Raw genomic sequence first — 25,804 nt, 5'->3', positions numbered from 1 at the left:
AGCCCTAGTGTCCCCGTGCTCTTCAACGTCTGCCCCCGCTTCCATTTGTAACCTCTATACGAGCTCGTGATGGTCCCCTTCCAGGAGTCAGGAGACGTCCATGATGTTTTTCACGAGCTGACAAGCTGCCTTGACACCAAAACACTGCTCGACCTCGCACGCCGGTTCTCGGAGACGTACGAAAACCTTGCGAGAGATTCCACTGAGCACTTCCTGGTAACACCTGTGACTGCCCTGCCAACTGGAAAAGAGCAGGGTAGATTTCTTGCTATCGATCTTGGTGGTTCAAACCTAAGAGTTGGGTTTGTGGAGCTGGCAGGGGACTTGGACAAGCCTGGACGCTCTGGGAATCAAGCTCACCATGGTAGAGGCCATTTCCCTGCCAAGATTAACAGGAGCCATGACAAAAGTTGGTCTATTGGAGATCACCTAAAAATGGACAAGCCAGAGGATCTCTTCAAGTGGGTTGGCGACTGCATGGCTGAGGTCGTGGCAGACGCCATTAACGACACAACAATCTCAAAAGACAAAGAGGTACTGCTAGGCGTTACGTTCAGCTTTCCGATGGCGTACGAACATACTATCTGTAAACCAAGAAACGCAGGGGTTGACACGTCTCCAGGCAAACAAGCTTGTCAGAAGCTAGGTTGTTACCCATGGGAAAGGGCTTCGCCATCAACACGCACTTGAACCTTGGTGAGATGCTGCTCGCTGGCTACGCACGCCATTGCTCGGTATCTTCTACAGATGGTATTTTGGCCGATGATGCAACCGATGCGAAAAGTGACGATCTACTACCGAGCCTGCGAGTAGCGGCCATCACCAACGACACAGTAGCGACATTTGTCTCGTTGGCATACACGGTCAACTCCACACGGAGCAGTCGTGTCACCATGGGTCTCATTGTAGGGACAGGAACTAACGCTACCATACCCATGAGGCCCACCAGCCTGCATCCTTCGAAGCTGAGCGGCATACAGCAGTCAGAGGCACCGGACAGTATCGTCATCAACACGGAGTGGACTATTCGCGGCACCGACAAACCACTCGAAGCGCTAGGAATCAAGACACGTTGGGATCGAACCTTGGATCAAAACAGCGATGCACCTGGCTTCCAGCCTTTCGAGTACATGACCTCTGGACGATATCTCGGCGAAATCGTGCGTATGGCGTTTGTTTACATCGTCTCGCTGGACACCGACATGGACAGAATCCCATACATCCTGCAAGACAAGAACGCACTACCGACAAGATTCCTTTCAGAGACCGTCGCTCGTTTAGACCACAATAGTTTACGAGAGCTGCTGGCCAAGGAATATCCCTCAAACGTGGCCGGAGATGATAGTTTCTGGACAGCAACGCGTGTCCATCTGCTCCGTAGTCTAGCCCAGACCGTTCAACAACGCTCGTCCGCACTGATAGCCGCTGCCTCCGTTGGTCTCTTGGGTTGTGCAGGTGATATCAGTTTGACCCAGAGGAGCACAACGCAGCCGAGCCTCTCGGGGAGCGAATCAGACGTTCCACCGGACATGGAAGAGCTTGTGATTGCATACACAGGAAGCACCATCTCACAGTACCCTCATTGGCTAGAAGACTGCCAAAAATGGATAGATGAGCTTGTGACCGCATCCGGGCTGAACTCCGGTAGGAGAGTGGTATTGAGGGAAGCTGTGGATGGTGGCATCGTTGGGGCTGCTGTGCTCGCTGGCATGGAAAACAAGATGTTGCAATAGAGCTGCGCTTAGACTATTAGAATGCTCTGTAGATAGCTCTATAAAGATCATTTGTTCAAGGCCCCGACTGTCATCGGTCGTCCTATGCAGTACTTCAACCTTAACTGTGACCCCATTCCTGGGAAGAGACTCGATAGCACGCGCTTTTCGTTTCTAAGTGACACCGCCTTCTTACTGAACCGCTCCCAGCTATTGCACCTTCATTATCGTCATCCTCTAGCTTCAAGCGTACGGCCTCATTATGTAGACTGTTCGACCGCCTACTTCTCCACTTACCCAAGGTGCTATTATCGTTTGGCCAGAGATTGATGTTACCAACGCAGTAAAGACGTAAATCACGACAGGCATAGAAGCTTGCTGCTTCTGCGCTTCTGACATCATAATCACGGTGGCTGCGCATAAGACGATGAGTCTCGTTACTGCAAAGTGTGTTTCTGGTTTTTGGTCTATTGTATCGTAAACTGTATTGCGGAAAAGACTGTGTATTCCCAACGTTGCCGCCGAGATGCTCGCCGTGCGAGTGTGTCAAATGAGTGAAGTGTTCCGTAAGAACCACGGAAATGGATGGAACGTCGATGTCAAATATGATGGTGGGAGACCGCATCATGTCTGAGAGCAAGTTAGCTGCAGATCTCCACAAAGGAAGTGAGAAAACTTGCCGCTCTGAACTTGGCAGCGACATGATGCGAACTAGTGCTAACGATAAATGATCGGTCAGATCATCAAACTCCTTGGACGTCCAGGGCGGGCATTTCTTAGAAAGAGAATCCTGATTGAGGCCCCTCTCTGGGGAGCGCCAATCTCCGCTAGTATCAACAGTAGGGGTATTTACATGAAAGGTTTGGTGAGCGGGTTTGGTGGACGGTGGTGAGAAGGTGTGGTGAGAAGGTGTGGTGAGGGAGTTTGTTAGCTAAAGAAATTAGCAACAGAAAAGAAGAAATGCCCGCCCTTCATAGTGTTGGCGAAGATCGCAGGTTCCAGTATCTGGGGGGTTAGTTTCTCGACATTAACGTGATCTGTTGCTTGCCGGGATTGCCTATGGATTTTCAATAAGTTCGGACTGAAAATCTAGAGGCAACCCCATGCTTCTTCTCTTTGTGTCTTTTAAGATTCTTCTTGTGCTTTATCATCTTTTCGCATCCTTCGACGTCGCACTTGTATCGTTTGCCTTCGTGCATGCTCTGCCTGTGGTCTCGTAGGTTTTTCGAGTGAGGGTACCGGGCAGGACATTCATCGCAAGCATATTCCTTATCTTTGTGTGTCTTTGCATGGCTTCTGTGCGCTGATTAGGGCATGTATCAAATACATAGAATGTGCTACAGAACAGATTGTGAGACGCTTACCGCAGTTGCTGCTGAAGTGCGAACCCCTTCGAGCAGTCAGGCTTGTCGCAAAAGTAACGAAGAGGAGCACGCGGGAGAACTTCTGGTGATGAGTCGAAGATTGCTTCGGAAACATCTCTGGAAGACGAGCTGCACGACGTTGCTGAGACCGGAGCAGGAAGAGTGTCGATTACCGACGCAGATTGTTCCGTTGGAAACGAATATGCTTGAAATTTTTCGAAAGCAGCCCCAGCATGTTGTTCTGCTTGAGCTGGAGCAGAGAAGAAATACTTGTCAGAAGAAGAGGGTGTAGTCATAAGTTGCAGATCTGTACTCAGTGTCGAGAAATTAACCGAATCCAGGCCTAGGTTACTAGACTCGATTACAGCATCCAGAAACCAGTCGCTGGGCCATTGCTCCTCACGCGGTTGGTCGCTCCAAAGGATACAGTTTAGATGATCATGCTGCGCTGGCGAGATTGGGACAGCGCGAGGCTAGTAGCCTCGCGCTACAATCAGCTCAAGATACTAATCGGGGTGAACATGCGACTCGAGTTAGGGTGGATTTACATACGATATGTTAGGTTGACCGAAGTCACCAACAATGGGTGATTGCAAATGTGTGGTGTACTTGTGGTCGTCGGGGCATGGTGTGCTTATGAATTCCATAGACCCTGGCCATTGGGCCGCACAGCCCCCGCGTGATTGGATCTGATAGACGGGTCTCTTTGAGTCCTGCAATAGCCGAACCACTACAATCCCGGTCTGTGGAAAGAGACCCCTCGCGGTGCGGAAGGAAAATCCCCCGTATTGGGCCTATCTGCACAGGACTCTTATGCTCTTGTCGCGATTAGGTGGCGCGCCCTCATCGGCGCGCGTGTTTCAGCCACCATCGAAGCAAGCTCCTGGCGTCTTTTATAGTTTGGAAAGCATATGTACAGATTTTTAGGAGTGTAAGATTCCAGCTACTTGATTGGGCCGTGAATATGTAATGAGGTGGAGCAAGCGGATACGCCTGGCATAGTCTAATGCTTCCAAAACTCTACAATCCAGAGACCCTCCCAACTAAGCAGGCTGGTTCTTGGCGTAGCAGAAGTCAAAATTTGCCGATGAGCGCAAGAGCTAGTCGTGCCGCCCCTGCGCGTCACAGGCCATGAACTGTGGCAAGCAGAGTCCTGTAGCAAACGAGTATGGCCATGAGAGATGAAGAGACCCTACACGCCCATGCAAAAAGACCCTAACAAAGTAAATCATACGGGGAGACCCCTCAATCGAAGCAGAGAGACTCCTAAATCAGAGCAGAGAGACCCTTCCAACCAAGTGAAAGAGACCCTATATTTTTTTTACCATAAACCATATGTTTTAATGCACAACACAGAGATGATATAAACTCATCTATACACAAAAACATCCCATTCACACCACCCCGCTCTATCTATCTCTCAAGCATCATCTCCACAGTTCAAAGCCCAGCAAACCACTTCACGACCATGTCACCCTCCACCTCTACTTCCCTCTCCGCCTCTACCTCTACTTCCACCTCCACCACCTCCACCAACGACATCCACAAGTCCCTCGCACACCTCAACCTCCGTAAGTACAACCCCACATCTCAGATATCCACCTCCACCACCACCACTCACTCACTTACTCGCTGACCCCGCCCTGAAGACGATAGCGCAGTCCTGCCTAGACAACCGTGGAACGTGCCAGCCGGAGAGTACGTGCGGACCGATGGAACTGTAATTTACATTGGGGATGTGTTCTTGTACCGCGAGACGAGGGAAAGGGATGGTAGTGCGAACTGGAGTCATGCATGGATGGGCGAGGGATATTCGGTGGAAGCAGCGTAGGGGAAAGGGGAAGTGGGAAGTGGGAAAGGAGATGTGAGTGTCTGGGGGATGGAAAGGGAGCGTTGACAAGGATCTGTGTATAGACACGGGTTTGACGAGCGTCTCGGTATGGGGAGACTGTTTTCGCGGCTGAGTGTTCTCAGAACGTGGATTACGATGGGTTGGATTACATGTTATATTGCAGTGGTTGTTACTGTAACCTGGTATCTATCTTTCTGCAAGGAATCAGTGCCGAAAATTGTCCTCCCTCAAGCTCACTAACGGTGAGTGTGCCTGTTCTGCCATTTGTACATTGGCATGAATCTTAATCCCTGAGCTTCCTTCGGAGAATGAGCTAATTCAACCCAAGGAAGCTCAATCGTTGCTATAAATCCGAACTCTTCGAATTGTGAAGATAAATGTCCGGAACTTTTGGAACCTGTGGGCTTTTTTGCAGTGCCTGCTTGATTGCTTCTCTTGTCTTTGTGCTCTCCTTTGCGTCACCGCCGCCACCAGTAAGTCTCCTCATACCGTTCCGTATCCGGCTTCTTGTATCCTGCGTAACGGGCTTGGCCATGTTCTCAAGACTGAATGTGCGGTCTGCATTGACTAAACGTATGTCGTCGTCTGAGAAAGACTCGCCAATCTCGTCGAGCGCAGTGGTGGAGAGCGAAGGTGAGACGTGCTGCATCTGGTTCGGTGCAGAAGGCGAGGTTGCGGATCGGGCGTGGAGTCCTGGACGGGGTGCGCTTGTTGGCCCAGGGGCGGTGGGGGTGGATGTGAATGAGCTAAAAGCACCCGGTGTCATCACGCCGGGATCCCGTGCGGGTGAAAGCTTTACGTGATCGGAGCTGAAGCCTGACTGGAAAGAGGTCACGCTCGCGTTGCGTGTCAGTGATTTGAGCAGAATTGGTGCTGTTTGCTGGTCGTAGAGATTTTCCCGTGTGTTCAGCGTGTTATTGTTGTAAGAGCTATGAGGTTGGTAGTGACTTGATGTGAAGTTGGGTAAGTCGGTGAGTGTCTCGTTGTCATCATCGTCATCGTCGTCGTCGTCGAAAAAGTCATCCAGACTGTCCAACTTCATGACCAAATCACCAATGTGGCCCTCGCCACGTGTGTCTTCGGAAGTCATCGTTGCTGTACGATAATCTGACAACGGGCTGAAGGGGAACTCGTCTGCACGGAACTCGATCTTTGGCGTGGCTGCTTCGGGTACGTCGGCCCCTTGGAGGTTACCGCAAGTGTAGAAAACAGCATGTACGTTCGCTCTCGTCAGGTGCGAGTGATGAGCAGGCATTGGTATCGACCACCCACTCTCCTCTGGAATGCCATATAACGACTGGGTTTTTTCAAACTGCTTCTTGTAGCCTCTGGTCGAGTGTGATCCAGCCATGCTCATACGTATATGCTGCTTTTCGAATGGCGTTGGGGCGTTCGTCATGCTCAGATTGATGACAAAGTCAAGCACTCGTAAAGCTTGTGGACAAAACTCAGTCTGGAGCAATCGCAGGAGAGGAGAGACGAGGTCGGGCCCCTTGGAAGCTATCTCTGGTTTGCGCATCTCGATCTCTGGTATCAAGATGCACAGTACCTCCATGGTGTTAATTTTCATCCAATCGATCTTGTTGGTGAGGAGGCTTAGCAGGAAGATCAGACTACCTAACTCAAGATCGGGAAAGTAAGCTGCCCGAAGTGCCGATAAGGTTTGTGACAGGAAGTCTGTTTCCTGACGATATCGTTTCAACGCGAACGAAGTGAGCGCGTCAGCAAGGGGAGTGCACTGATATTGCTCTTCAGCCACACAAGCCAAGACCTCAGCAGTAGCTTTGACACCAGGATCTCTCTTGATTGTTTCGAAAGATCGGATAAATCTGGGCAAGTTGGCAAGTATTGTGTACACAAGTCGCGTGTCGTCGCCAACAATACGACTCGAAGGCAGCACGACGAGCCTGTTGAGGATTCGCAACGATCGGTCAAGACAAATACTTGATCGAATGCCCTTGAAGGTGAGTTGGGCAAGACCCTCGAAGTTGCCCTCCCACTTCTCAGGGCAGCTGTCTTCGAGTATTTGCAGCACTGTAAGGTCACCAAGGTCGAGCTTGTCGAGAAACTTGTCAAGCATGAGCAGACTCTCCAGGAACTCGCCTTCGTGAATTGTGTCCAGACAAGCGCAAGTCGTCCAGAATAGCTGAGGATACTGAATCAGGTCTTCTGGGGCCAGAGCTTCAATGATGGCGCGTAGTGTTGTTAATATTTCCATGGAAAAGGTTTGAATGTCGCTCTCTTCATCTGAGATGGTGTTGGAGAGCCTGGCCAACATATCGGAGAGCATCTGTTGATCTAAAGAGCTGAGAATGCACCGAAATAATTGGAAAGATCTGCACGCCAGGTGACGGACTGGACACGAGGTAGCCCAATTCAATGCCACCCTTCCCCATGCCTCCCTGAGTCCTGGATACGCAAGAGTGAAAAACTTCAGCACTTCGCCTGACACGTGTTCCATGGAGTCTGGTACTTTGGAGCTGGAGTCTTCCGTGTCTTTGCTGTTTTTATCATCATAGTTCCACACAACCTTGATGTCGTGTTGGCGAATGCTTTCCACAAAGTCTTCGATAGCTCGCTTATCGATGCCTAGTGTGTCGTCCTCAATCTTTGAAATAACTAATTCATGTATGAGGTGCACCAGCATTTCTCGGGCCTGATCTTGGACAACGGGCGTGTAGTGATCCCAGAGCACAAGGACGACCTGTAGCAGCAACGGAACGTGTTCGCTAGCGAGTTCAATGGGAGATACCATAAGATCAACGAGTAGAATCAGACAAACTTGGCCCAAAGCAAAGCCAGACTACGCTAGTCAGAAACGAGGCTCAAAAGTAACACATGCGCACTTACTTGTTTGTTGCTGCTCGGGAGTAGAGCGCTAAGGTCGGCGAGATAAGGCAGATTGACGGCATCTGCTGGTGGCGGTATGGGCTCTCGTTTCTCGCTCACTAGAGAGCGTGGGTTGATTTGAAGGAGCAAGAACTCGACGACCTTCTGCCCAGCAGGGGTACTTGACAGATGAACCACGATTTGTTTCGAAAAATCGACATAGTTTTGCTCCCGCTTGTCCAAGCAGAGATTGATAATAAAGTCGAGAATTAGTTGTACGTTGCCTCCGTACGGACCGGTCGCCAGGGCTTGCCAAAGAGCTTGAATCTCATTGTGAAGTGCATTACCTGAGCGGACAGTGATCTCGAAAAGATTGACGAGGAGCATGTAGGAGTTGGCTGTGGGACCACCGCCTGGTTGTACTTGAAGTTCGATGGTCTGGATCCAGGGCAGCATCGCAGCAACCATGTTTCGCTGATGGTCTGGCTGTAGCTCCTTGAAGTAGTACGAGAACTGCGAGAATACTAAGAAGGCAAGCTCTGAATGCTGCTTTGCAAGCCGACGAGAGGTCTCGAACTGGGCCAGTTTGTATACAGCGATGGTTTTGTCAGATATACTGATGTCAAGATCCTGCAGCTTTGAGTTTTTCTGCTCTCGGCCTTCCAGTGTTCTTAGCAAACGAGAAGATTTGACGCGCAGCTCGCTGTTCTCGTGTCCAAGTGTGTAGAGACCCGCACTGAGAACCTTCCAGAATGGCAATGTGTAGTCTTCACGGTGCGTGAGTACTTGCGTAACAACCTCGAAGTAGCTGGCCAAGGCTTTCGAGGATTTGGAGAGGTAGCACATCTCTATAGCCCGATCCAAAAGGTAGGGATGTTCGCGGTTGTGAATGATGAGGTTCGACAGCGCTCTGCGACCGATTGCATGCGTGCGATCACTTGGAGTTTCAAAGATGCTGTCAATCCATGAGAGCATTCGACGGACATCGAATTGCATCAAGACTTTGCTGTCAGTCGTGATGCTGACTGGACCGCCACACAGTGCAGCCATGGCACTGAGTGCTGCTGTTCGAAGATCGCGTTTCTCAATCTCCATGGCTGCCGTTGCGATACCCTTGTTGCCCATATCAACTGCGCGATCCAACATCGATCTGCGCATGTTCTCCTCCCGCTGACGAACGGTAGGTTGATCTGCTGAGTAACCACACCATTCCTCCATCAGCGTAAAGGCCGCCTTGCGAGCTTGGAATGACATCCACTGCAGAGGGTCGTTTGTCCGATTGATGCCTTCGAACAGTACTTCCACAAGGCCACAATAATGTGTGCGAAGCTTCTGGAAGCCCCACTCATTTTGCACCTCAGCATCACTGAGGAAAATTCTCAGATCTTTCGTGTAATTGACGAGATTATTGACAATCCATTCGTCATTGTAGGCCTCCGGGAGCCGTAAAAACTGAGAGGTCAGTTTGTACACATGTGTGATCTCAGTCCGAAGATGATCAGTGCGTTGGTTCCTTCGTGGGCTGCTCAGTGTCCTGGTATGCGCTCCCAACCTAGTTTTAGCCTCTTCAGCGCATGCGGCGACAATTCCTTGTAAAGACTCCAAGAGCGTTCGATACAAATTGATATTGATGGAGCCCAGACCAATAACAGCCGCCTCTCGGACAGCGCTATTGTCCACTGACAATGCTGGAAGAACCTTGGCGAAAAGCTCGCTGGCTGTGTGTAGCTTATTGGTACTTTTCTGCGATGATCTGGAACTCTTCCGCGAGTGCTGGGACATTTGGTTCGAAGCCAGAGCCAGAGCGCCTTGGCCCGGGTTTGTCAAAGTGGTGAAGGCGAAGATCAAATACAGCTTCCATTGTTCAATGATGATTTCGGGTGCAGTTGAAGCTAAGCGGTTAGTGATTCTGCTTGCACCGCCAGGCTCGAAGGGTGAATAGGGAGTAGCGCGTGGTCCATCGCCAAGTGCAAGCAAGGTTCGATGCATCTGCGTGAGTCTCGCACAAACAATGTCGCGGGTCAAGGTAACAGCGAATGGGCATACTTCAAAGCTGATGCGCACGAGGTTCGGGAAGATCTTGAACCAAAGCGTAGAGTCGTAGGGAACGTCGCTGCTGCATAGTTCCACCAGGGTACTCTGCACGTTGCTTTTGCGCATGCCACGCTGCAGGCGACTTCGCTCGGCTAGTGACAGTTTCTCGTCACTGATGTCCATAACCTTCTGTGGACTACCCTCGAAAACCCGTATTATGCGAGTGTTGGTAGCGCCTAGCGCCGTGTCGAACTCAGTAATGAGGCGCAGGACAGTGACTGCGTAAGATCGCACACGGCGTGAGGGCGAACACAGAAAGAAGAGGCCGTGTGATTCGACTTCCTCAACATGTGTCCACACGGATGAGAGATCAAGGAGTACAGCTCGATTACCCGTGCCTTCTTCAGGCGTGTCAAGAGCTGCTTTTCGGGCCTTCTGTTTGATTTCCTCAATCCAGATTTGCAGTAGCTCCACATAAAGCTTCAGCGTACTCTCGATGTGTCCAGCACCGAGCATACCGCCGTCTGACATAGTCGCGTAGCGGTCATCAAAATTGAAGATGAAACGAGCAAAACCTATCGTGACTTGTTGTGCGTGTGACTGTCGGGCAATCGACTTTAACGATTGTGCAGAAGAGATTGCGATGTTGCTCTGCACGTGGGCGGTACCAGTACACAACAGGTTGACAAGCGAGTTGAAGGGAATGTGTGGCGACAAGCATCGAGGTAAGGCTTGTACTGCAACATGCAATAAGTCGTAGAAGCCTTGTCTTAGGTCTCCAGAACCCTGGTGATCTTCACGACGGCCAAAGCTGAAGGCCTCTGCCATTGGGGTTTTGGGCGTTTGTAATGAGAATTTTTCATCCAGGACTGCCTGACCACCAAAAGTGTTGTCGCAGATGATTGTAATCTCTCCCAGTATTTTGCAAAAGCGTACATACGATTCCTTTGCCACTTCAGCGAAGCCACTGAAGTTGACCGGTCGTGACAGCCGCTCTTCCTTCAATAGCGAAGATTTGATAGGAAGATGCTGTAGCGATCGCGGGCTGACTGGAAGGGCCAAGGGTTCTGAAAGAATTGCGTTAGGGTCATAGTCGAACGAGATCGGAAATGGTGGTTGTTCCAGGTTCTCCAGATCTGCCATTATTGCGAGGAACGAGCGAATGCCTAGTACCATTCGGTCAGGCTCCAAGTTCTCGACACGCAGTTCTCGACCAGAAGCGAACATTTCAGCATTGAGTAAGGGAAAGATGATCGTCTTAAAGCAAAGGTCTTGGTACTTGTACCCAATGATCCTAGATAGCTGAATGAGGGGCTCGGCGATGGCAGGTTCAGTAGATAGATATGATCGCCGGCCAGGTTGGAATATCATTCGAATGATGTCGTCCAGCTTGCGAACGGCGGTGGCTGGTGGATCGGGACCTTTCCTGTACAGGTAAGTCCACACCAACTGGCATATGCCTCGCAGGGCAATGGGTCGAGTTAAACGCTCTTTGAGTCGTGGCTGTGTTGACAATGCTAGAGCAGACCATTGCGCCGTGAACGTCTCTGTCGGTGAGACACACAAAAGTGCGGACATCAAAGGAAAGGCCTCGTGCCAGTGCTTAGGTTTGCCGAGCAGCACAGCAGCCCTCTGCCTCATCATGTCGACTACTGGCTTCCACTTGGGCGAGCTTGTCTCGATAGAGGCTTTTGATGCAATCCGGAGCAAGAGCTCCCTCAGCACCTGGCAAAAGGCGTACTTCATTGGGTGGCCATGAGCGCTAACAAACAGTTTCGCAAGAGACATCATGAAATTGCAAGTACGGTCCCACGATTCCTCTGGATAAGTCTTGACTTTCAAGTAGCGAAGAGCACGTATGAGCTGTGCGCCTTTGTTTTCGATGTCGCGTGTGTACTGGCCCTTGACGGACAATTGGGTATCTATGGTTCTAAGGTCGACGATGAACTTTTCCTGTACGGGATCGAATATGAGTCCACTAAGGACACCAAGTAGTTGGCTGAATATGGCGTAGTTAGCTTTGCTGAGGTTGGAGATCTCAACCAGATCAGGGTCCACCGTGTTGAGCTGTCCATAGAAGAGGCCCAGCAGACGATCGGCCATGTCAAAAGTCAGATTCTGGATATCAGTTTGGCTCATGATCTCGATGAGCACTCGACAGAGGATATAAGTGGACACAGTCGAACGTTGCTCTGCGAGGGTCACGGTATCCTGTAGGGCGATCAGTTGCTCGGCGCCTGCCGCGATCGAGGTGGTTGACGTGTTCTCGGGCAGATGTTGGCTCGACTCTGTGTTTCGTCGAGGTAGATGGGGATGGGATGGTGCACTTGCTTGCCGGGCCTTTGTATATCAGCACGACGACAGGAAGGGTGCGCTGATCTGACCTACGCTTTGCAGCTGCGTTCGTAGCTTTGCAGCCTCTTCGCTCTTCGCTTTGCGCCAGAGCATGATGGTGTCGATGAGGGGTTTTGGCTTGTGCCGCGCGATGTGGCCCAGCGCGGCTATGAGCTGATCGAAGTTGGGGTCCACGCCAGGACCACAGATCAACTCGACTTCGGCCTCGGGCCGGGTGCGGTCTGTCATGCACTGTATGATCTTCTGGTCGGCCTGGCTGATGAAGGAGTTGAAAAGGTGGTGCAGGGCATATTCGCCGACGGTCTTGAGTTCGTGGTTGTGCTGGTGATGGCGCGACTGGGAGCGGTGGTGGACGTGCCCCTTGCGAGACGATCTGCTGGGGGCTCGTTCTGGCTTGCGTTGCGCACTGCTGGTGGTGCTGCTGCTGTCGCCCGGGGCGGAGGGCAGGCCAGCAGCGGTGAAGACATTTGCAGCACCCGCGCCGGCTGTCACGCCGTGCGCGGAGAAGGCCGCCGTGATGGTGTCCTGCGACATGACGGCTCCATCGAGGCCTGCGAGGAGCTGCGCGTGGGGGCTGAGGGGGCTGGTGGCGGGCGAATTCACGAAGCTCGTGTTGCGCGAGTGCTGGACGCCATGCACGATCGAGGTGTTGCGGTTGTGGGCATACGAGTGCGAGGGCTTGCGGTCGAGGGCCCCGTCCGGGCTCGAGTTGGCGCTGGTGCTGCTAGGGAGGGCGATGCCGGGGGCCCTGGTGCGTGATGATATGCGACCGCGCGTCACACTCGGCTCTCGTGAAAGAGCTTGTCGAGCTTGCGCATGTGAGTGCGAAGCAGCTGTCCAGGCGGTTGTCAGCAAAGCCCACGGGCACAGCAGGGAGCAGGGAGCAGGGCGGAGGGCTGGACGTCTGAATAAGCTCAGGGATATGCCACCACTGGCACCTCCCCCCCAACGGCTGGTCGTTTCAAACACGACCCTGCCTGCGTGCGTGGAGGTCCAGCGCGCATGGCACGCATGGCACGCATGGCACGCAGCAGAGCATCCCCGTTGCTTCTCGCTGCACAGGAGCCCTTAAGGCGGCGTCGCGACGGGAAGAAAAGGACAAACTCACACATGGGCACTCATGGGCGGACGAGGAGATCGTCATCTGGGTCGACAGAGAGGAGAGCAGCCTGTGCGAGAGGCGAGCCACGAGCGACGTCTGCCATTGGGACGTCGACGAAATCGCATAAACCCCGGTGCCCTGGCGCCTGTCGTTCCTGGATGGCTAGCCTGATTGGTGCCCATGATCTTCTATGGCGGCGCGGCAGCAAACGACTGTGGAGATCTTTTCCAGTAGATCAAGCAGGCACAGGCGGAGATTAAGCTGCGGTGGAGGAGCCATCTCGCACGTGGTGTCATGGTCGTCAATGTCAGTGTCAGTGCAAGTGTCAGAGCAAATGTCAGTGCAAGTGTCAGAGCAAATGTCAGTGCAAGTGTCAGTGCAAGTGTCGGCGCTCCCACATATCTTGTCAGCACATCCTCTTGTCAGTAGGACTGCACCCTTCCATCGCCATCTGGTGCCTTCGTCATGCCAGTGCAGCAGAGGGCAGAGCCGCGCTCGCTGACTGTCTGCCCTTTGTATGGGCAGGTTGCCTGAGCCTTAGGCATGCAGTATCAACACTTGATTACCATGTCAATTACGCTAAGACTGCTCGGTCACATGCCCGGGCATCAACATCAGCACGGCGTTGCGCGGATGCTATCAGGCGCTTTGACGCAGGAACTGGGCGTGGTCAATCGTCAGCCACTTGATGAAGCACTGTCATGAACTATCGTCAGCCAGTCAATCATTGTCAGCCAGTGAATAAACTATCGCCAGCTTGTCGATAACGTGTTAGCTAGTTAATAAACCATCGTCAGCCAGTTAATGAACTATCGTCAGCCAGTTAATTATTTTCAGCCAGTTGATGAACCATTGTCAGCCAGTTGATGAACCAGCATCATCTGCGTACGGCAACGGTACAGAAAAAGGGGAGTATGACGTGGGCCACCGAGGAAAGCTGTGGCAAAGAAACAGAGGCGGGTATAATGCATGAACCGAATTGTGTCGAATGTGTGAGCCCTACTGTGGAGGTCGCTTAATTATTGCCAACGACCGTCAACAGTCGAATCACACGGCTTACCTAGACACCATCTCACTTGTGCTGACAAGAGGGAGGTGGTTTCGCCCATCGATAGTGAGACGGCCGATACGATCAGTTCTCAGTACAAAATGGCTGTCGATCTGACTATGGTTGCTGGCACAAGTAGTGTAGGTGGGTCCGGCACCACCAGGGTGTTCTCCAGATGACCCGGAATGGCTCTATTGACTAGATTACATCAAACCCCCCCTATTTTTGTATATAACACAATGCTCACCTGCACCATCACAATGCAAGATACTGAGTAATACAATTCAATTTATCTGAAAAATACAGCTGAACACCCCTGTCGTGCTTCCCCACCTACACTACTCATGCCAGCTACCATAGTAGTACACAGTGGCCATCGATCTCAGGAGTCAGTACACAGTGGCCGTCTACCTCGAGCTCACCGCCATGCTGGCAACGGGGCTTTGGCAGCGTACAAAGTACAGGCGTTGCGAGCAGATGGGCTCCAGGTCGGGAAGACGGACGTCGTCGGCGCCCGCACGAGATTGTACGGCTCGTACATGCATGTGGTATTGGGCAGAAGTAATGTCGGTGGGTCGAGGCAACGGGCAAGTGACGGCGCACGCACAAGCTCTACGCACTCGTCTCACACCAACCAGGGCGCTCATGGTCGCTGGCTACCTCTGCTGCATGCCCTTTGCGTTGCTGTAAATCAAGCTATAAGCCAGCTTTGCTTCCCAGCCAACGGGCGCGCCCACCTACACTATTTGGACCTGCTACCACGTGTAGTCGACAAGTCTTCCCCACAATGCGCGGAAATCTGACGGGGCTTCAGCTGAGGCTTGCGCGGTGACCCTCGGAAGCGCGAGCATATGCGGAATTGGTGCGTTCCGAGCCAGGACCGAGCCAGCGCTGCAGACGGTGACGGCATCACTTCTGGTCACGGGGCAGGCGTTGAAGACAGATGGGTAGAGTAGATAACAATGGGATCTGCCTTGTGCTGGTCAGCTTGAACAACACTCTGCACCTCACCTTTAACAAGCCCCCCCCCCAGCAGCGGCACGGCCGAAGGCAGCGTGCAGCGTGCAGCGTACAACGATACCCACCCGCGCGATCCACCAGCTGCAGCTGACGCCGCTACAAATACCCCCTCCACCTTCCCCTGTTCCGGCGACAGCGACTTGTGACCAGATCGCAGCGCGTCTCTGACCTTCTGTTGTTGCTACCCCGAGCCCCTTCACTGCCCGCGCCTTCTGCCCACGAGCACCGTCATGGCGCAACTCGACACGCTCGACATTGTCGTGCTGGCAGCGCTGCTGCTCGGCACCGTCGCCTATTTCACAAAGGGCACCTACTGGGCCGTCGCGGCCGATCCCTATGGCGGCTCAGGCATCGACAATAGCGACGATGCCGACGTCAAGTCTCGCGACATCGTCAAGAAGATGGAAGAGTCGGACAAGGACTGCGTCGTCTTCTACGGCAGCCAGACGGGCACCGCCGAGGACTACGCAGCGCGCATTGCTAAGGAGGGCCACGCGCGCTTCGGCCTCAAGACCATGGTGGCCGACATGGAGGAATACGACTACGACATCCTGGACACGTTCCCCGACCACAAGCTCGCCGTCTTCGTCATGGCCACGTACGGCGAGGGCGAGCCCACGGACAACGCCGTCGAGTTCTTCGAGTTCATTGCCCACGACGAACCCAACTTCAGCGGCGTCCACGATGAAGGCACCAAACCCCTGGCCAACCTCAACTACGTTGCATTCGGCCTGGGCAACAACACGTACGAGCACTACAATTCCGTCATCCGCCACACCGACAAGCACCTCACCAGGCTTGGCGCAACTCGACTCGGCCCAGCTGGCGAGGGCGACGATGGCGCGGGCACCATGGAGGAGGACTTCCTCGCCTGGAAGGAGGGCATGTGGGCTGCTGTCGCCGAGCAGATGAAGCTCGACGAGCGTGAATCTTCCTACGAGCCCGTCTTTGAAATTACCGAAAGGGAAGACCTCTCGCCTGAACATGACACCGTCTACCTGGGCGAGCCCAACGCGAACCACCTCGAGGGCAAGCAGAAAGGTCCCTTCAACGCCAACAACCCTTTCATCGCCCCCATCGTCGAGTCCTCCGAGCTCTTCACCACAAAGGAGCGGAACTGTCTGCACATGGAAATCAGCATCGAGGGCTCTAAGCTCTCGTACACGACGGGTGACCACATCGCCATCTGGCCCAACAACGCTGGCAAGGAAGTCGACCGACTCTTCAAGGTCCTCGACAAGGAGTACAAGCGTCACACGGTCATCGCAGTCAAGGCTCTGGACCCTACTGCCAAGGTGCCCTTCCCCTCGCCCACTACCTACGATGCCGCCATTCGCTTCCACATGGAGATTTGCGGAACCGTCTCTCGTCAACTGGTCGCCAACATTGCTCAATTCGCCCCCAACGACGACGTCAAGGCCGAGATGGCAAAGCTTGGCAGCGACAAGGACTACTTCAAGCAAAAGGTCACCAACCGTCACCTCAACCTGGCCCAATTGCTCGAGATTGAAGGACACGGCCAGACATGGACCAAGGTTCCCTTCTCCTTCCTCATCGAAGGCTTCCACAAGATCCAGCCGCGTTACTACTCCATCTCCTCTTCCTCGTTAGTGCAAAACTCCAAGATCTCCATCACCGCCGTCGTCGATTCTTACCAGAAGCCTGACGCACCACACGTCCTCAAGGGAGTCACCACAAACTACCTCCTTGCTCTGAAGCAGAAGCAACATGGCGACCCCTCTCCCGATCCGCATGGCCTGAGCTACTCCATCACTGGTCCTCGCAACAAGTACGACGGCATCCACGTACCTATACACATACGTCATTCGAACTTCAAGCTCCCCTCGGATCCCTCCAAGCCTATCATCATGGTTGGACCTGGCACTGGTGTTGCTCCGTTCCGAGGTTTCATCCAGGAGAGGGCTGCCCAGGCCAAGGCTGGTAGGAAGGTTGGCAAGACCATTCTGTTTTTTGGTTGCAGGAAGAAGTCTGAAGATTTCATGTACGAGAAGGAGTGGGAAGTAAGTCATCATCAGTCTTGACGCGTCTCCACTAGGCTAACCCACGTCACAGCAATACAAGGAAGCTCTGGGCGACAACTTTGTCATGCACACAGCCTTCTCACGAGACGGTCCCAACAAGGTTTACGTTCAACATCTGATAGAAGAACACGGCGAAGAGGTCAACAAGCTGTTAGAGCAGAAAGCCTACTTCTACGTCTGTGGTGACGCAGCACACATGGCCCGCGAGGTCAACACACTTCTCGGCAAAATCATTGCCAAGTACAGGAATGTACCCGAGGCAAAGGGTGAAGACGTTGTCAAGGCTATGAGAGCGTCAAACCAGTACCAAGAAGACGTCTGGTCGTAATGGACGTTTGGGTACATGAGGAGACATTTTCAAGATTGGGTTGGAGTAGAGTGGCTAGCGTTTGATGAATTCACATTGGGGCCTGGCGATAATGGGGATCGATTTGGGCTACACAGCAGCGTTATAGATTTGCCGGTACTATACCTACTGCTTGTATGTGAACTGTAGATAAAGTAGCGACGAATTCCATCATACGAAAACTGTACAAACTGCACCAAGAGCACAGGCTAGTCATGTTGTAAATCCTGCGGTGTTCCTACAGCGCGGTGTTGCTGAAGCGCAATTGGCCGGTGCCGGCAACCGTAGGACCCGCTCGTGAAGCAGGTCCATTCCGTTCCAACTTCATCCCGCATGCCCACATCGACACATCGGCACAGGCTGCCGCATTGAAGCCCCCCGTTCGAACAGTAGATGATTACAGTTGCACACCTTTCTCAACATCCTCGGGTATCCAGATACACCATTACCTGGAGCCCTCCCGTGTACCAATACCGTGCAGTACCACCGTGTCTGGGTCCTGCCCTTTCCCCGCGAACAAGTGCCCTCCAGAGCTGTACTATCAACAAAGCCTGGGATCTCACGTCCAGGATCCGTCCGTCCCATGGTAGAGGCAGTGAGAGGTCGAAGGCCACAGTAAGGAGCGCACTATGCTATGGCAACCTTGTCCCACATGATTGTCCTTGGGTGCCGCGAATCTCTGGCAATCTCTGATGCTCAGTCAGAGCATGGACCACGATACAGCCCCAAGATTTCCGTGAACCCTGACGACTTCCAGGCGAGGCTGATACGGCACGATTCGCGCCTTGTACCACCTCGAGGATGCAGCTCAAACAGAATCTGAGGACCATGGCCTCTTCGTCGCCCTGGGTGGTAGCGAGTCGATCCGGAGTCCAGGTTTCAGGTCGAGTTGAGTAACATCAACAGAGTCGCAACGAAGCAACGGTGGGTGGCGCGGACAAAAGCAGAAGAGAGTCGAGCGATGTGCACACAAGAAGAAGCAATGCAGCGCCTAAGGGTGCACGGCATGCGTGACATCTGGAGGGCCATCGCTCGGCACGCCATGCGACAAATAGCCCAGCGGAACTGTTCTCACGAGCCGTCTATTACATGCACCCCTGGTGATCTCCACTGGAACTGTCGGCCCTTGCCAAACCAACGTCTTGCTTCGTGGCGAGCCGCGTTCCAAGCCTGCAGTCACTGTTTCAGCAACCCTGCTTGCGAACAAAGCTCCGGATAGCTACTTGGAAGAATATGCAACACGGTAATCAGTGCTCTTGCGCCCACGCAGCACGCGAACAGGCGAGCAGAGCTCTATCGAGTGAGTGCCGTAACACATCCGCTCACATTGCGCCCCAACTGGCTGTTTGCAGAGCGCTTGATGGGGACGCCCTACAAGCATGGTTAGTAACCTGTCCCAAACATCCTCTTGTACTTCGGTCCTCGCTTTCAGAGAACCATTCGCGGCCGCAGTCTTGCCGCTCCATGATCGTGTCTCTTCCTCACGCCCCAATGACTCCTGAATTTTGCAGCCGCAACGTAGCCTCCTATCGAAGCGCTTGACAATCAAGTCTTGCCTGGTGGAGAAAGACGCCCTTGCAGTAGTATGGCTGTCGCAGACATGACGGGACTTTTTCTGTCAGCTGCTGCTACGCCGGGGCGACGGCTTGTGGGCCGCTGGAGGCTCTGCACTGTCACCCGAAAAGCGTTGGCCTCAACGTTGACGAGTGGGGCCTGGCGGAGTCGACTTGGAGACGCATGTCGTCCAATGCAGCTAGTAATGGCTGCGACTGTTTGCACTGCGCCGGCTCGCAGCAGAAGTCACCAGTGCACCGCAGACAGACCTCTACGAGTGCAGGACTATCCCCAGCCCCTTGTGGGCAACAGTGGGGTTACAGGTCGCTACAAGAGAGGTTCCTTGTGTCGTGTCACTCTACTAACGTGCTGCAAGCTAATCTCAGTGTCAAATAAAGCGACGCACCTAGTAGGTCCTGGGTCCTGGGGGGAGGTGGATTTGCGAGAATCCGAGAGCCGACTGCAGCGCGGAGTTGAAAAAGTGACAGGGCAAATCCTCATCCCGCGATCTGACCCGCCACGTAGATCGTCTTCTTACAGAGGGAGCTTGCTCTGCTCGCGCGCACTGCGCTAGGAGCAGGTGGCGTTCAGGTTGGTATTTGCTCCAGATGCCGTTGCTCCTTCAGCCCTACTGCAAGGGCGCTGAGGGCTGCATTAGCTTTGCTATGGCGGAGAGCAGGCTGCTGGAAGCAGAAGCTCGAGTGCAGATTGGGACGCCTCGTCGTCTGGAGACTGCTACACGCTCGGCTCAGAAGGGCATGGCCGCCAGGTGTGGAAGCGGGCAGAGAGCACGACTGATGTGACGTCGCGTCGCCTGCACTCATTTGCAGCTGTACAGAGGCACATCCCTGGCTTGCACATATCAACGCCGCACTTCTTGTCTTCAACAGGTCTTATTAAAGCAGTAGACTCCCACCGCAGCCAAATGGCAGCACACACGCTGCAGCTTCATCCGCAATCGAAACCTCGACATCACTATTCAAACAGCACTTCCCCAACATCACTGTCCCAACATCACTAAAGACCCACAGCGCGCCAAACAAGAGGCGAGAAAGGGAAGAAGCTCGACCCCAGTTCTGCGCCTGCTACTGCTTTCGTCTGTACTGTCACTGTTACCCGTCTGCTGCTGCTGCTCCTGCTGCTGCTCCAGCCGCTGCTCCAGCTCCAGCACCTATCATTAGCAAGGTGAGTGCCTTCCATCCCATCTACCTGGTTTTTGGCGACTTCCCCGGGCGGAAGGCGAGGTTGCTCCGTGTATACATGCGCGCGCCGTTGCTACTCCCCTCCTCCACCGAGACATGACCACGGCTCTTGCCCTCTGCACGACGCCGAGCCGCCGCCCTCGAACGCCTTTTCTTCTCGCCTCCCCTCCTCGCTTCTCTTCTCTTCTTCTCTTCACTCATTCTGCACCACTTCTTTCTCACCAATACGCTTCAGTGGCCACATTCTTTGTAGCTTTTCGCAGGTATGGCTCATCGCTGCCTCACCCTTCCTATCTCCGTACACTGACATTGTCGACAGCTTTGGAGTCACTACCAGTCCAGCACATTGCGACTGTTTGACGTTTACGATTCGGTATGTTGATGTCACCTCGCTGCTTTCGTTGCTTCCCTTCACTTCACACCCATGCAACTGGGCAAATGTCCAAGCGTCGTGGACCCCACCCACCCCTCTTTCGTCTCAAACTGTGGCTGGGCTCACCATCACCGTTCACCGTCTCCTCTTGCGGCAGTATCCTAGGTGGACGTACATGACTAACCATGCCCAGAGCAACGTTCTTCCGTACATCTCAGCAGCCTCGCCCGCTCTCCCGTTCTTGATACTTTTTGTCGCCGCATCACCGAGCTCACATCTTTCGATTGCCCTACTCTTCTCTGCAGCACCCTCCGACATCTGTCACCAGCCGTCCAGCCGTCCCGCCTTTATACAGCTCCAGTCTCGGTCATCTAGCTCCTTTCTCCGCCACCATGACCACCAACGCCCGCCAAAATGGCTACGTCGCACCCACAGGTGGCTACAAAGGTCAACACATGCTCAATGCATACAGCCAAGTCGGCCAGGGCCACGGCGCTCAGTACCTTCCCCGAGGTCTGCCCATGTCTCCCAACGGTGATGCTGGTTTGCAAGGTCTGACAAACACCATGGCAGCGCTCAACATGCACGCTCCCTACGGCTCGTCTGGAAACCACAAGTCTGCCGGGTCCGGTATGACTGCTAACTCCTCCGAGTATGGTAACATGCCCATGTCGCAGGGCCAAGGCCTCTGGATCCCGAATCAGCACGCTCTCGGCTCCATGTACCAGGTGCTCCCTGGAGGGCAGCAACAAGCTGCCATGGCACACTCTACAGCCATGTACAACCACAACGGCACTTTTGACCCGCAGACCGCGTACCAGTACGGCCAAGCCGTCGTTGGACATAGCCCCATGGCACCTGGCTGGGCCTCCCGTATGTCCTCTGGGGACATGCCTTCGCTCATGACCCCCCGACGAGACTCTGTGTCTTCCAACGAGAATGATATCCCTGGCACACCGTTCGGTAGTGGTGGTATGTACCGTTACGGAGCTGGCGCTACGATCATGGACCGGTCGCCCAGCGCCGTCTACACGAGCAGTGCAACCCCTTCGCCGTCACAGTTACCACACTCGTACCAGTTGATGGCTCCCGTTCAGAAGCAGCAGATCATGCCTACTCTTCCTCCCCATCTGCTGGCTTTGGTGCATCAGGAGCCTCCCATCCCACGCGCAATCCCTGCTCCTAATTCTCCACACAAGCCTCTCGACCGCAGCCTGGAGAACAAGTCTGGCGAGACCAACGTCTACATCCGAGGTCTACTGCCAGAAACGACCGATGAGATGCTACATGGTTGGGGCAGGCGCTTTGGCGACATCCAGAGCTCCAAGTCGATCATCGATCTCAAGACTAACCTATGCAAGGGGCAAGTCCGATCCCTCATCTTCACTTTACGGAGCTAACATCCACTGCAGTTTTGGTTTCATCAAGTTTCACAACTTTGAAGATGCGGAGGACTGCATTCGTGGTTTCCATTACCTGGGTTATGAAGTCAGCTTCGCTCGAGTAAGTTCTCTTCCTGTTCTCGTCGCCTGGTCCACTGACCCTTTTAGGAATCATTTTACTCGAAGCTCAAGAAGTTCTCCGACGATGGCAACACCAACCTCTACGTATCCAACATACCCAAGAACATGAACGAACATGTATGTATCCACCAGCCCATTGTCACAATTCCAAAGACCACTGCTGACTATTGTGCAGGAGCTCGCATCTATCTTCGCCCCACACAAGGTCTGCTCGAGCAGAATCCTTCGTGATCTCAGTGGCACTGGCCGCGGTGTTGGCTTTGCTCGGTATGTCGCGCCCCAATCTTGGTATCCGACCGCTGCTTACACTCTACAGCTTTGAGTCTCGCGATATCTGCGACGAGGTCATCAAGAGTTTCAACAACACGCCTGTTTCCAAGCCCAACGGCGAGGAGCATCTCATTCAAATCCGCTTTTCCGACACTCACGAGCAGAAGATGCTGAAGCAACAGACAGCAGCAGGCCGTGTCTTCCGTGCTGCTGAGTACGAAGTCGGTGTTGCTCAGGCTAGGGCGTTGGGCACACCTGATCGTTATGATAACGTCTCTCCGGTATCGCATAGCGCTGGAAGCGAGTTCGAGATGTTCATGCAGCGTGGTGCTTACCGTCAACCCTGGGCTCCGGCCATTCCGTCTACACTTGGTACCTCCCGCCCAGCTATGTACCACGTATCCCAGCCCGGTGCTGTCAACAGCGATGACGGCACATCTGAGAATGGCATCGAGACCAAGACAAACCCCGCGACACCCGTCAAAGCTGACAACACGGCTGACTCGCCTGCTCGTCAAGACGAGTAGATATCTACTGCGTCGCAACGATCCTTGGACTTGTCGTTACCATACTCTCGTGTACGCATCTATTTTTCACGATTGCTCCTTCAGCATCCACCAGCCGCATCGCTCGTGGAGCACGGTGTTAATTATCTCAACCGTCATGGCACGACATGTCAGTTTGGTCGTTGGCCCGGTCTTTTCTTTTCTGTCTTTTGCTCCGGCTATGATCCTTACGACATCAGCGCCTAATACTTCCCTTTCTTGCTTCCGGCTCCCTGAACATATCCTTTTCGTACTTCGTCCCGCGACTCGATGGGGCCGTTTGGGAGGCTACTGTGTCCATCTTAGGAGTATCTATTAGCATGTGAGTCGGGTGGTGAACCAAAAGATTTCCATGAGTTACGCATTGCAGTTTTTTCTCATCGCTGGGGGAGCAGGATCAGGTATGGCAACGGCCAGAGACACATGGCCGGGTCTGTCGGAGTTTCAATAATGGGTCGTATAATACATCTTCTTTCGCATGCATTGAGGTTTTGCAATTTGCCATGTTGACGTTGCAGGACTCGGGTAAGTGAGAAGCTTTTGAGCAGTGGATGCAATTGTTGATGGACGGACATGGGCCTGGAATTCTTGTGGTGTGTTTTCATGGAAGCAGCGGCCAGTTTGAGGCATGCTGGATGATGGGATGGATTCATTTGATTGTGTCTATGGAGGGTCGTGGATCTATTTGTCGTTGAACTTTTGAGCAGGACACTAGCTAGCTAATGGTTCCAAAGATATGGGTATCGCTGAAGAAACGGGAGAAGGAGGGAGAAGAAGAGGAAGAAGAAGAAGAAGAAGAAGAAGACGAAGAAGAAGAAGATGATGATGATGATGATGATGATGAAATGGAGGAGAGACTGTTGGAGAAGCTCAGATGGCCCAGCCGGCCTTCTTCTTGGCAGCTTTGGTGGTCATTGTGGACTGCGGGCGGGGTTTGCACTCGCTGAGGTCTGGTAGTGGATCGTTGTCGCGAATGTCGAGTAGCGTCATGTGAGACGCAACAGCAGCAGGTGACTGCTTGTCCAGCGAAGGTGCCTCTGCGGATGGCGCGCTCTCAGCGTCGACGTCGGCGTGAAGCGCAACGCCACCAGCATCTTTCTCTTGTGGCTCCTCCTCAGGGTCTGATCCATCGTCTTCAGCATCAAGCTCGAACTCGTCCTCGCGACCCTCTTCAGCACCTCCAGCGTCACCATCGACGCCGTGCTCCTTCATATAGGTATCCAACTCCTTTGCCATTTTCTTGCTGAAGCCCGAAGCCTCGACCTCGACGTCCAGTCTCTTGACGACCTTTTTCGTTGCGTCTTTGAAGAAGGGACCCGGCTCGTCACTCGTGAAGCCGAAGCGTCTGTCGAAGAAGCGCTTGATGCAGGCGACGTCGCGGTCGAAGTAGTACTCTGCGTTTGCGTGGTCGATGGAGACCATCTGGGGGAAATCGATGATGGTGGGTATGAGCTGTACGCGCTCGTCGCCTTGGAACTTCTCCTCGATCAGGATGTTGAACTCGTTGAAGTCGCCGTGGATCAGTCCGTGCTGGGCGAAGCGCACGATGAAGTTCAGCAGCTCCGAGTACAGCGGGGCCGGATTGCCGACTTTTGAGATTGTGCGCATGGGAAATGCGTCGATCAGGCCCATGATGACTGTGTGTCTGTTCTGCCCCACGGGCTCGGGCACGGGGAAGCCTTCGCGGCGCAGGACTTTCATGAACTCGAATTCCTTGATCGCGGCGAGGCGCGACATGTACATCCAGCTCCCGCCCTGCCGGTTGCGCAGGTAGTCTCTGTTCGCCTTGACGGTGCGAAAGGAAATACGGCCCAGTCTATGGATCTTGAGGACCAGCTGTCTCCCCTCTGCGTTGGCGCACACGAAGATGTCGCTCTCCTTGCCCACGCCAATCTGGTTGCCCACGGAGAAGACGGTGGAGGCCTTGGTGTGCGTGTGCAGGGCGAGGTAGTCGAGGCCGCCGTAGGTCAGGCGGTAGCCGTCGTACTTTGCGTTTTTCGTCTTTGCAATGAGGTTTATTTTGGCAAGGTTCGAGATGGACTTGTGCACGCCGATGCCAGAGCCGCTGATAGAGGAGATCAGGGAGGTGGGCACGACTTCATGGTTGCGAGAGCCCATTTCTGTCTGGTCTCGATCAGCGTCAGCTCTTGAGTGTGTGCAGGCACTGCAGGCAGTGCAGGGCATGGCGGGGCGCATACGGCAGTGAGGACGCGCCAGTCCTCGGGCGTGAGGTAGCGGATGTTCTTGACGTTGAGCTTCATTGTGGCGGTGTGGTCGTCTTCGCAGACGCGTCGAGGTGTGGTGTTGTTCAAGTGTTGTTCAAGTGTTGTTCAAGTGTTGTTCAAGTGTTGTTCAAGTGTTGTTCAAGTGTTGTTCAAGTGTTGTTCAGTGTTGTCCAGTGTTGTCCACTTCCAGTGCACTTTTCGGCGCGGGACACTAGAAATGATTTTGGCGGGACACTTTTTGGACGGGTGGAGCTTTCTCGTCGAACGCCGCAGCGGTCGGTGTCGGTGGGTCGAGCTGCCAAGCACCGACGTATGTCGAGCAGAGAGAGAGCTCCATCAACTATCCACCCAGCACATCGCCGCACTTCCCCCCACCACCGAGTCGCGTCTTTGCCCCCGTTTCCTTTC

At 53.6% G+C, this 25,804-nt stretch overlaps 6 protein-coding genes across 6 annotated transcripts, besides 11 other annotated features; 4 read left to right on the top strand and 2 right to left on the bottom strand.

Annotated features, from left to right (window-relative positions):
* Positions 1-69: 69 nt before the first annotated feature.
* EKO05_0009285 (uncharacterized protein) lies at positions 70-1,733 on the top strand (the record flags this gene model as incomplete). Its single annotated transcript, XM_038942027.1, has 2 exons — positions 70-569; positions 623-1,733. The coding sequence occupies 2 exons, from the start codon at positions 70-72 to the stop codon at positions 1,731-1,733; spliced, it is 1,611 nt and encodes a 536-aa protein (XP_038795886.1).
* Positions 1,734-4,544: 2,811 nt separating this feature from the next.
* Positions 4,545-4,907, top strand: EKO05_0009284 (uncharacterized protein; the record flags this gene model as incomplete). The annotated part of the gene is made up of 2 exons (XM_038942178.1): positions 4,545-4,647; positions 4,726-4,907. The coding sequence occupies 2 exons, from the start codon at positions 4,545-4,547 to the stop codon at positions 4,905-4,907; spliced, it is 285 nt and encodes a 94-aa protein (XP_038795885.1).
* Positions 4,552-4,691: a tandem repeat.
* Positions 4,682-4,713: a tandem repeat.
* Positions 4,908-4,943: a tandem repeat.
* A 328-nt stretch (positions 4,944-5,271) lies between these two features.
* On the bottom strand, positions 5,272-13,258 carry EKO05_0009283 (Cell morphogenesis protein PAG1; the record flags this gene model as incomplete). Its single annotated transcript, XM_038941996.1, has 4 exons — positions 5,272-7,731; positions 7,779-12,131; positions 12,180-12,979; positions 13,255-13,258. The coding sequence occupies 4 exons, from the start codon at positions 13,256-13,258 to the stop codon at positions 5,272-5,274; spliced, it is 7,617 nt and encodes a 2,538-aa protein (XP_038795884.1).
* Positions 5,906-5,941: a tandem repeat.
* Positions 13,259-14,412: 1,154 nt separating the features above from the next.
* Positions 14,413-14,656: a dispersed repeat.
* A 672-nt stretch (positions 14,657-15,328) lies between these two features.
* Positions 15,329-15,373: a tandem repeat.
* A 173-nt stretch (positions 15,374-15,546) lies between these two features.
* Positions 15,547-17,686, top strand: EKO05_0009282 (NADPH--hemoprotein reductase; the record flags this gene model as incomplete). The annotated part of the gene is made up of 2 exons (XM_038942180.1): positions 15,547-17,337; positions 17,390-17,686. The coding sequence occupies 2 exons, from the start codon at positions 15,547-15,549 to the stop codon at positions 17,684-17,686; spliced, it is 2,088 nt and encodes a 695-aa protein (XP_038795883.1).
* A 2,648-nt stretch (positions 17,687-20,334) lies between these two features.
* Positions 20,335-20,378: a tandem repeat.
* Positions 20,379-20,422: a tandem repeat.
* Positions 20,423-20,431: a tandem repeat.
* Positions 20,432-21,225: 794 nt separating this feature from the next.
* Positions 21,226-23,153, top strand: EKO05_0009281 (uncharacterized protein; the record flags this gene model as incomplete). Its single annotated transcript, XM_059637505.1, has 5 exons — positions 21,226-22,196; positions 22,246-22,336; positions 22,384-22,473; positions 22,532-22,623; positions 22,673-23,153. 5 exons carry the CDS (start codon positions 21,226-21,228, stop codon positions 23,151-23,153), a joined length of 1,725 nt encoding a protein of 574 aa, XP_059493488.1.
* Positions 23,154-23,940: 787 nt separating this feature from the next.
* Positions 23,941-23,991: a tandem repeat.
* Positions 23,992-24,015: a tandem repeat.
* A 26-nt stretch (positions 24,016-24,041) lies between these two features.
* EKO05_0009280 (Non-specific serine/threonine protein kinase) lies at positions 24,042-25,432 on the bottom strand (the record flags this gene model as incomplete). Its single annotated transcript, XM_038942097.1, has 2 exons — positions 24,042-25,295; positions 25,370-25,432. The coding sequence occupies 2 exons, from the start codon at positions 25,430-25,432 to the stop codon at positions 24,042-24,044; spliced, it is 1,317 nt and encodes a 438-aa protein (XP_038795881.1).
* Between the last annotated feature and the right edge of the window lie 372 nt (positions 25,433-25,804).

This window comes from Ascochyta rabiei, chromosome 16, assembly GCF_004011695.2.
Source record: "Ascochyta rabiei chromosome 16, complete sequence".
NCBI classification, from domain to species: domain Eukaryota; kingdom Fungi; phylum Ascomycota; class Dothideomycetes; order Pleosporales; family Didymellaceae; genus Ascochyta; species Ascochyta rabiei.
This window is presented reverse-complemented; position numbering and strand designations above follow the sequence as displayed.